At 51.1% G+C, this 10072-nt stretch overlaps 5 protein-coding genes across 5 annotated transcripts in view; 2 read left to right on the plus strand and 3 right to left on the minus strand.

The window, feature by feature from the left end:
* Positions 1-376, minus strand: part of BDV27DRAFT_24718 (NAD(P)-dependent alcohol dehydrogenase) — a 1497-nt gene extending 1121 nt beyond the window's left edge. The window contains exons 1-3 of the mRNA XM_032076122.1: positions 222-376; positions 127-154; positions 12-71 (exon numbers count right to left, since the gene is read on the minus strand). Coding sequence (XP_031924905.1) covers positions 12-71; positions 127-154; positions 222-296 — 163 coding nt within the window. The 5' untranslated portion in view covers positions 297-376. The remainder of the gene's footprint in view (positions 1-11; positions 72-126; positions 155-221) is intronic.
* Positions 377-1231: 855 nt separating this feature from the next.
* Positions 1232-2481, minus strand: BDV27DRAFT_132407 (dihydrodipicolinate synthase family protein). The gene is made up of 2 exons (XM_032067872.1): positions 2413-2481; positions 1232-2318 (listed from the first exon to the last, which is right to left on the minus strand). Exon 2 carries the CDS (start codon positions 2299-2301, stop codon positions 1294-1296), a length of 1008 nt encoding a protein of 335 aa, XP_031924906.1. The 5' UTR covers positions 2302-2318; positions 2413-2481; the 3' UTR covers positions 1232-1293.
* A 601-nt stretch (positions 2482-3082) lies between these two features.
* Positions 3083-4863, plus strand: BDV27DRAFT_132408 (Gfo/Idh/MocA family protein). The gene is made up of 5 exons (XM_032067873.1): positions 3083-3269; positions 3340-3502; positions 3558-4256; positions 4355-4445; positions 4514-4863. The coding sequence occupies exons 1-5, from the start codon at positions 3246-3248 to the stop codon at positions 4776-4778; spliced, it is 1242 nt and encodes a 413-aa protein (XP_031924907.1). The 5' UTR covers positions 3083-3245; the 3' UTR covers positions 4779-4863.
* A 53-nt stretch (positions 4864-4916) lies between these two features.
* Positions 4917-7642, minus strand: BDV27DRAFT_24734 (putative PHD finger domain protein). The gene is made up of 2 exons (XM_032076123.1): positions 5404-7642; positions 4917-5349 (listed from the first exon to the last, which is right to left on the minus strand). The coding sequence occupies exons 1-2, from the start codon at positions 7426-7428 to the stop codon at positions 5209-5211; spliced, it is 2166 nt and encodes a 721-aa protein (XP_031924908.1). The 5' UTR covers positions 7429-7642; the 3' UTR covers positions 4917-5208.
* Positions 7643-8189: 547 nt separating this feature from the next.
* BDV27DRAFT_166627 (uncharacterized protein) lies at positions 8190-9962 on the plus strand (the record flags this gene model as incomplete). Its single annotated transcript, XM_032074245.1, has 2 exons — positions 8190-8653; positions 8701-9962. 2 exons carry the CDS (start codon positions 8190-8192, stop codon positions 9860-9862), a joined length of 1626 nt encoding a protein of 541 aa, XP_031924909.1. The 3' UTR covers positions 9863-9962.
* Between the last annotated feature and the right edge of the window lie 110 nt (positions 9963-10072).

The raw sequence follows: 10072 nt of genomic DNA on the forward strand, positions 1-10072 counted from the left end.
GGGGGACATACCGCTGATAGTGTGCAGATCACTTCCGCAGACACCACAAGCCTCGATCTTGATATCAACGTCTACGGACTTGTCAGTGGTATCATTTCAAGTGTGTCAGAAACGACCTCAACATACCATAGTCGCCAAAGGGCTTCAACTTGAACTGCACGCGACGGTATCATTAGTCTTCGGGCAACAAAAGCCGAGAAGAGGAAGGGTCTGGGACGTACAAATCGTTTGTTGAAGTTGGTATAGGTATCAGGGCTATCGACCTGGAAACCTTCAGCTTCCTCGGGATAAGGCATGTTGTCGAGTAATATAGGTAATGGTTGGAAGAAAACAACTGACGAAGTATGGGGCGGGGGTGGTCGGAGTAGGAATAGTGAAGGGAAGAAGAAAAGAAAAACACCGTCCACCAGGGCGAAGCCGACCTTTATAATTTGATCGCCACGCCAACAAACTAACACTGCGGAGCCATCCATTTACTGCCCGTGTTTGCATTCACGGTGGGTATTCTCCTCCGAGCAGTTGGAAGGACTGGGCACTTGGTCCGTGAATCTGATTGCATTCCTTGTTGCAATTTCATTCCCTACAACAGACTAAGCGCCTAGCATACGAATATCGTATAATCGATACCTACGGAGTTGAACTGAGGAAACCTATACCTACAGTTTTGTCTACGTCGAGCGACCCCGCGCCGTAAAGTTCGCTCCAAGTATTTCGATGTTTATGGAGCTTGATCTCCTAGACTGCAACATATGGCTGCAAGATGCTATACGCTACATTGAATTGTACACAGGATGTGAATTACTCTTGAGAACATGGGGCATGGTGTACCGATTTCCCTACTCCCAGAGGTATTCTCTTTAGATCTTTTTCTTTTCTTTTTTTTTTTTTTTACCCCTCATGAGTATCATAGAGTTCATCTGACACTCTCACCAAGAGAGCCCATAAAATCCAACTCACCTCAATCCGCTAAAGTTTGTCCACCAGTGAGGGGCCAAGTCGATGAAAATTGGCGTGGGGGCACTTCGGTTTCCCAAGGAAGAGAGAGAGGGCTCGGCAATCTGTCCGAAGTCCGTTCGGTACGTCCTCCCCCGATTCAGGAACCGTGACGAAGCGCAATGTATACACCATGACTGCTGTGTCGGGTCAATCTTAGGCTTCTACAGCAATTTATAACCTTGATAGTTCGGTGTAGATTTTACCAGTCACAGTCGAGCATTCTACTAGACGGATCTTCTAAGAATCAGAAAACGTGTTTTTTTAAAATTGCAGAGATTTATGTACAGGAGAGGGTATTTATGCAATATCAGGCAACGACCGCTCCACCTCCATAGCTTCTTTGATTTTATCAGCTACCTCTTGCGTCTTAGCCTCGCTCAGACGTCCCAAAGGCCGGCGAGGGTAGCCACCGTAGCCATAATACGACTGAATGGCACTCTTGGTGCCCGGGATGGCAGCCTTGGTGAGTACCCAATCGGCAGAACTCAGCAGCTGCTGAGTTTCCATAGCCTCTGTAAAGCGACCAGCGCTCCAAAGGTTGAAAATTTGTACACACAAACGAGGAAGGACATTGGCACCACCAGCCAGGATGGCGGAACCACCAGAGGCCAAAGTCTGCAGAGAAAAGTCCGCAATGCCACCAAAGGCTACATATGGATGGTTTTCGGCTTTCTTGGTTGAGGCATTCTTGCGCTTAGGAGCCAGAGGCGATTCCGGGGTGATGGCATTGAGGGCGGTAGCGACACGAGTCAACTTGCCTGTGTTGGCGCAGGTGAACTTGGTGCCCACAATGTTAGGGTGTTGTGAGATGCGGATGATCAGGTCTGAGTCCATGTCGATGCCGGACACAGCACCGGGGTAGTTATACAGAATCACTGGCAGAGGAGAGCCATCTGCCACTGCAGTAAAGTACTCATACAGGGTCTCATCGTTGCCAACAGCGTAGCGGTAGTAGCTTGGGGGAACAATGAGAGCATATTCCGCACCGGCTTCGGCGGATTCCTTGCACAGATCGATTGTGCCACGAATGCTCTGCTCGCTGGCTCCAGTGATGACGGGGACGTTGGAGAAGCCAGCCTCCACAAGCGCAGATCGTGTCTCGCGAATGACGGTCTTACGCTCCTCACGGGTCAGATGGACTGCTTCTCCGTTAGAGCCCATGGTGACCAGACCGACCAGACCGGCCTTGGCAAGACGGACAGCATGACGACGGATGGTAGGGGTGTCAAGCTCTTCAGTGTCAGGATTGAAAAAGGTCATGGTAGGAGCGTAAACTCCGGGACGGAGGGGGGTACGGGACGCCATCTTGATAAATGTTTTTTCTGCTAGATATCAGTATTGAATGGGGTGATAGTGAATATCGTGTCGCCGTATATATCCACTATAGAGCACTTATATCAAGAAATGGATGCTTACCTGATAGATTCCTTGTCTGCGTTTCTTGCCAATTCAAGTCACAGCTAACCAATTGGAGCAGAACAAAACCAAAGCCAAGTGTGAGCGACCGGTACTCCAGTGATAGCTATATACTAACGCCATCTCCAGGAACCGGGTAATTGCTCTGGTTTACCCCGCGATGTAGCACATGATTCCGCATCATTTTTCCCATCCCACTCCCCCACTTCCCCACTTTCCTAATCCACTTCCAGAATCCACTCCAACTTCGGCCTTTTGGCCGGCGAGATATTTATCCACCAATGATGACTGTCCTGACTGCTCGTGGAATTACACCCAATCGGAATTTACCATCAGTTCGGGGGATCAAAGACCGAATAGGTTAACCGTTGTGGCATCGCAGCGAAACCGACACTGAACATGGTAGACTGAGTTAACAATTATAAATCCCAAGAAAGCCTCAATCCAGTCACTAGTACCAAGCAAACATGATGCCACTGGATGGAGGGAATATCCTTTAACTTTCTGTTTTCTTTCTTAAGCATAGGACCAAAACATATTGACAAGGTCCTCGTATAATAATAAATGCACAAATCAAGTGCCGCATCGGCTAATGACGTTCCCCAAACGGGCAATCTGGTGGGATGGAGATTCTTCCGTCATCTGGTCGCCTGAGGGAATTACAAAACTCGTGGATGCTCAGCCAAAATGATTAGGAAGGACACTGACTTCTATTTCTTCTTCCTCTTTCTCTCATTTCCACTCCTTCTTCCTCCTTTCTACCCCGCCATCCGTGAGGTTAGAAGACTGTAGTTCCTCCAAAGCAGGTCACAATTGAACATCGCAAGTACAAAATGGCTCCTCCTAGTGTATTGATGGTAAGTCACATCCATTGGCCGGCAACCACCTATACTACAGAATTGAACGACTGACCATAGCCATTCTCAGGTGGGTACGGGCGAGTACACCACAGGCTACGTCGGCGGCACCGCATCGACATCAGACAAGAAGGTCGGTGTAGTAGGCCTGACACTCTTTGACCTGCGCCGACGAGGCAAAGTCGGCAACTTGAGCATGGTAGGAGTGTCTGGACGCAAATTCCCCGGAATCCGTAAGTTACCCAACCAAACATGCTATACATCGCATCCTCACAAAACCGAAAACAGGCTCCCACCTCCAAAAGAACATCTCAGAAGTCTACAACGGCCTCGATGTCTCCTTCACCTCCTACCCAGCAGACGACCAAACCGACCCAGACGCCTACAAGGCCGCCATCGATGCCCTCGAGCCCGGCTCAGCCATCACAATCTTCACCCCCGACCCAACCCATTTCCCCATCGCCCTCTACGCCATCCAACGCAAGATCCACGTCCTGATCACCAAGCCCGCAACCCAACTCCTTTCCGACCACCTTACGCTCCTCGAAGAAGCCCGCAAGCACGGTGTCTTCGTCTTCATCGAGCACCACAAGCGCTTCGACCCCGCGTACTCCGACGCGCGCGCGAAGGCCCGTAACCTAGGCGACTTCAACTACTTCTATAGCTACATGAGCCAGCCCAAGAGCCAGTTGGAGACATTCAAGGCCTGGGCCGGCAAGGATAGCGATATCTCGTACTATTTGAACTCGCACCACATCGATATCAATGAGAGCATGGTGCCCGAGTATGCGCCGGTGAAGGTCACCGCGTCGGCATCGAAGGGTACGGCGCTGGATCTGGGCTGTGTAAATGAGACGGAGGATACGATTACGTTGTTGGTGGAATGGAGGAAGAAGAGTGATCCGTCGCGTGTTGCGACGGGTGTTTATACTGCTTCTTGGACGGCGCCGCAGAAGGCCGGTGTGCATTCGAACCAGTATTTCCATTGTATGTTTTTACCCCTCTTCTTCTTCTTCTTCTTCTTCTTCTTCTTCTTCTTCTCTCTACTGTGCAGTCGAGCTGGATTGTGCTAACTGAGTCAATAGATATGGGCTCCAAGGGTGAGGTCCGCATTAACCAGGCTAAGCGTGGCTACGATGTCACCGAGGATGAACAGGGCTTGATCTGGGTCAACCCGTGAGTATTCCAGGACTGTTTCTACATTTTTGAGGGCAAGCCATCGCTAACAAAGGGAATTGATATAGCTTCTACATGCGCTATGCACCAGACGAGGATGGCAACTTCAGCGGCCAAACTGGCTACGGTTACATTAGCTTCGAGAAGTTCATTGACGCCGTCACGGCAGTCAATGAGGGTCGGGTAACTCTGGATCAGCTCGATGCCAGGCCACTTCCAACACTCAAGAACACAATTGCGACAACGGCTATTCTGCATGCGGGACGGGTCTCGCTGGACGAGAGACGGCCCGTCGAGATCGTGAACGAGGGCGACAAGTGGGAGTTGAAGTGATCTGATTTCTTTGAGCCCTGATGTTGTATGTGATACATGTATCCATGAAAGTTAATGTTAAATATGCCATCTTACTGGAAGTTCTTTGTGTAGAAACAGAAGGAAAAAAAAAAAAAAAAAAGGATTGTAATAGGTCAGAGAATATCATCCCCAGCGAAACGCAACTGTAACAGGACAAATGCAAATTGGCATCCGTAGATGAGAGCAACACAATAAGTGAAAACACCCAACCTCAATTAATGCGTTAGAACGAAGTAAGCTAACTCCAAACTCCACCACTTCGCCATGCTGCAAAAATATCAATCAATATTAATCAGTACAAGGCACAAAATTCCCAAATAACGCTGCGATGTCGTGGTCTCATGAACTCTAGAGTGGGTGACAGATCGAGTGCTATCCTTTCAGAGAAACACCATGATAATGGAATAGACTACCGACGAAGACCGATCTTGACAATTCCATCGGACCCCTTGTTGAACTTCACGCGACACTCCGGACAGTACCATTTAGCAGTTCGACTGGGAACTTCGGAGAGTCCGACGCAGTCAAGGTGGAACCATTCCCTGTCGCACTACAAATATTAGTTAGTTTCACGTATTTGGAAGTCATAGGGTAAGCCACGTACATCAGTGTTCTCGCAACAGATCATCGTGCCGAAGCTTACGTCTCCACAAAGGCAGTAACGAGGCTCGTTAGGGTCGATCTCCTCTAGGACACCATCTTCATCGATGCGGATGTCGCCGTCCTTCGGCCCGTGCTCGCGAAACCGTTTCTTTCCGGGTTTAGCCTTACGGCGGCCGTAGCTTACCGCGGCACCACCGTCTTGTCCTGATGATACGGGGCCTGGGGCGGGCCGCTTCCTGCGACGAGGCGCACTCAAGCTAGCTGCTCGAGAAACATCTGGAACTGGGGTCTTGCGTGCAGGGGTAGCACTCTTTCGCCGAAGCTCTCTTCCTGCCGTGAAAAGTCCGATAGAAGGAGCTGGTTCGGCCGACGCAGCAGCGGAGCGACGCCTGGAAGGGGGTCGGGTTACGGGAGGCGTTGTAGTAGTACCCTCTAGAATAGGTGGAGCGACCGCAGCTCCGGACAGTGGAACCGAACGCTTAGATCCGATGGGAGAGGCGGGTGGAGGGGTGGGCTTCGTTTCAGTCACTTCAGCCACGGGCGTAGGTACGTTAGCTGACGGTGTGGTAGTTGAAGCACTTGGGACACTGACACTCGATTCCATCGGTGTGTCGCTTGTCTTACGGCGTTTCGACGGACTTCGCAGCGCAGGTCGTGTTTCAGCACCTGCCAAAGGGGCGGTAGTAGCATCCATGACCGGACTCTCATCGGGCTTTCTTTTCTTCGTGGCTCTGCTTGGTTTGCCCGCCTGCGCCTGATCGCTGTTGGGGGCTGGGGCCTTAATAGGAGAGGCGGCCTGTCCCTGGCGTTTGGCGGCCAACTCTGCCTCCGCTGCAGCGGCAGCCGCTTGCTCGCGCGCTTGATTTTCACGCTTGAGTTTCTTCGCCTCGTTCAGTTTCATGCCCCGGTTACTCAACTTTGTCTCGAATGTGCCTTCCGTATCTTTGGTTGCTTCACTCCGCTTGGTCAATTTTCCCGGGATATAGTTGTTCATGATATCATCGCAGTCGATGAACTCGGTCCCATTTGCCTCAGCCTGCGCTTTCGCGGCTCTATAAGCCTCCCATCCCCGACCTCGAAGGGCTAGTTCGCGGTGTATCATCACCTCACTCGGCTGCCACACGGCATTTTTCTTCATTTTCTTACGCAGCTTGGTCATCTCCCACTCTGTCAGACGCAACCACGGCATGTCCTCGCTACCCGGCTTTGCGTCTTCAGGAGGAGGCTTGAGCATCGCCAGGGCATTACTCGTAGAGATATTTGCCACGCCGCTATGTGTATGAGTGCCCAGTGAGGTCCGCGATCGCCGGCCTTGTTTCTCTTTCCGGCCTTGAGCGACTGTGGAATCAGTGGGCGGCTCTGACGGTACAGCCTTGGGCTCCTCCACATCCGAATGCTCGGTACTGGCGATCGGCGAGTCGGGGTGCAGACCGGCAAGGTGCTCCGCTGAGATGACTGATCGTCGCGTTCTCGATTTTAGAGTTGACGCAGATTTCGTATGATCATGGCTATCCAAGCGAAGCGTGATGCGCGTTGTGGGCGCTACCACATCGTCACCTTTCTTCGTTGGTCGACCACGCTTGGTGACGGGAACAGTCTGCGACGCAGTGGTTTCGGCGGGCGGTGGTTTTGGGAGTGCCTCAAGCTTCTGCTTGATACAGTCTAAGCGATTGAAGTGGCGATCGACAACATCGTATAAACGACAGGCCTCCGCGTAAGCGGACTCGCGGGCATTGATTGCGCGGTCGAGTTGGGAAGAGATATCTTTGCGCAAATTGCGCGCATCAGGACGTCCATCTGGAGGTAATTCGGGGAGCCGCCCATAGGTCTTGGTGAGCTCATGCACGCCTTGAGTGGCTTCTAGATAGCGCTCGTCCAAGCCGCGGATGAGAGTAAGGGAACGGATGATATCAGCAGGGAGGTATTCGGTATAATCGATGAAGTCGGTAACGGTAGCTTGGGCATCAGGATCAAAGGGCCCGTCCAGGATGACTCCACCAGCGTCATCGTCGTCGTAATCTGCCATCGTGGGCAGTAGCGAAGGCGCGGAGGAGCTGGAGTCAGAGGGTGCGGAGCGCGGCTGGAATGTTATTGTTTATGACGGCACCATATGTGACGGCGAGGCCATCGAAGGGAGTTCAATCCAATCGCATGGGCTGACCACGTGAGACAGACCGACCGGGCCCGGTTCTGTAGTCTAGCACTGTGAATGAAAAGGAGATGAAACAATGAAGGGAAAGATGGATGGGAGCAAGTAGTAGTTCCGTGGCAGGTCTGGTTAGAGTTCCCCATCCACTGCGATTGGTCCTACGCCTTCGGTTGACTCCGACACGTGATCCATTCCTATTTCGGACTAGTCTGATATGGATCTATACCTACAGATCAAAGATACAAGTATCCTTTTGTTGCTATACACACTTAGAGTACGAAAATGAAATAAATAGTTTTAATATAGGTATTATGAACTGCCCTGGAGACCTTTCCTATCTCCGAGGTATTTCTGTAGGGGCAGTCCCTGGTGAATGATTTTATTGAATCTATCTCTTCACGATAGACTATAGTCTACACGGTGCAGCTTGGAATTTTCAGTAAAATACCGAGCTACCTATTCTGAGCTATGTTATAGTGTGAATTGTCAATACCAGAGTCATGTAGTTGTCTCACTTCTGGTTTGCTTTATAGGCAAACGCACCATCTCCTTTTCTGTTACACATCTCGATTTGTTTCTTCTTTCATCTCATCCTCATTATTTGTTTGATCTGAGCTCTCTCAAACGTATAGAGAACGATGGATAAAGCAGCACGCCTTACTTTGTTGTTTGGGGCGGACGAAGCCTTGCTGAGTCTCGATACTCAACTCCGGACTGTGCCTGAGATTCAGTCCGACCCAGGGTCTGCCTCTATTAACGACAGCGTAAACCCTGCCCGGGAGCCCTCGAACCCTATCCTTTCAAAGGCGGTACAGAGTCCCGGACCCTCCAAGTCAGCTACCGGCGATGAGCAGCGTGAGAATGCGAGAGACAAGGGCCCCGAAAGCGTAACTCCAATCTCTGGATCTTCTACGCAGGCAATCCCGGTCGCTACTATTCCCTCCTCTTCCCTAGAGGGCTCTAATGTGCCTCATGACGGGACTTTCTCTCCTTTAGTGACAATCTCCCGGTACGCCTACAAGAACGTCAAAGGCCCACTATCACAGAAACTGGCCAGCGAATTCTTCGACGGAGGCAAATTCTGGAACCGATGTTGGGATTTGTGAGTGTTGACTGTCTTCCAAGTGCAGTGTAACTCTAATGATGCAGGTACTATATCAAGCTTCCGCCTCTTACAGGCCCTCGTAATCTGATTCTAGTGCCCACTGCCCAGGTCCGAGCCTTTTTCCAGGAGATTAACCGTGCTCTGCAATGCAACTTTTCGCTATCGGATGAAGGGCTGGTTCTTCCCTTTCATAAGGAAGGCTATCCGCAGCCCGTATTCATAGGCAGGAGCACATGTCGGGAAACAAAAGACCGCCTCGAATCGCAAATTCCTGCCTCATCGGAGGCGCCTCGTCCTTCGCCTAGAATGGATGAGCAGTTCATTGCGTTTGAGCAAATGGTAGAGACTGCATGGGAAACAACCAGAAATAAAAAAAAGGTCTCTGAGGCCAAGCAGCAACAGCGCATGCAAAATCAACGACGCTTAGTTGAGGGTCTCCGACGAGTACAAAGTCACCTGGGTCTCCGCTCCAGTGCAGCAGATGACCTGATTGATGACACGGCCTGGGAGGAAAAGAAAGCCCTGCAGCCGATGCCTGAGAGCCCCCAGCCCCAGCCCCAGCCCCTGCACATGGGCAAGCCGGCACCGTTCCCCTTCTGGATGGAGCCTATTTTCATTAGTATTGACGTGGAATCTAACGAGTATCATCACAAGCAGATAACGGAAGTGGGCATTTCCATCCTGGATACATTGGATCTCGTTGGCATGTCTCCAGCCGAAGACGGGGCTCATTGGAGAACCAAAATCCAGTCACGTCATCTGCGTGTAGAAGAATACGCTCACCACGTCAACCAACACTTTGTCGCAGGCTGCCCCGGTAACTTCGATTTCGGAGCCAGTGAGTGGGTCTCAGCCGACGATCTGGGTTCTGCTGTGCAGGACGCCTTCCAAGTCTCATCTTCATCTTCTTCTACACGTGCACCACGTCATCTAGTCCTTGTTGGACATGCTATAAGCAGTGACATCCAGTATCTCCGTCAGATAGGAGTACGCATGGAGCGCAAGCCAGAGGGAACTGCCGGGTTTATAGGGACGGTGGACACGGCGGAATTCTTCCGTATAATTCGCGGCGAGCCGACCACGCGCAAACTGGCAGATATCCTCCAGGAATTTAACATGACCGGGTGGCATTTACACAACGCGGGAAACGATGCGCGATACACCATGGAGGTGATGGTCTGCATGATGTTGGAACATAGCCGATGAGGGGAAGACTTGCTGACAGGTCAAATTGAAGATGCCAATGCTGTAGTTTTAAGTTTGAAGAATGATTCGGGGGATGATCTTCAGGGGTAGTGCAGTAGTCTATGGAGTCTGTATGTAGTTGAATGCATGATGGAGGACAGCTCGGAAAAAGACTAAACTTTAATTGCCGTTGATGTTGTTCTACCGAGGTTCTAGATCGCAGGTCTTTTA

Source organism: Aspergillus caelatus, assembly GCF_009193585.1.
Source record: "Aspergillus caelatus strain CBS 763.97 unplaced genomic scaffold BDV27scaffold_160, whole genome shotgun sequence".
Taxonomy (NCBI): domain Eukaryota; kingdom Fungi; phylum Ascomycota; class Eurotiomycetes; order Eurotiales; family Aspergillaceae; genus Aspergillus; species Aspergillus caelatus.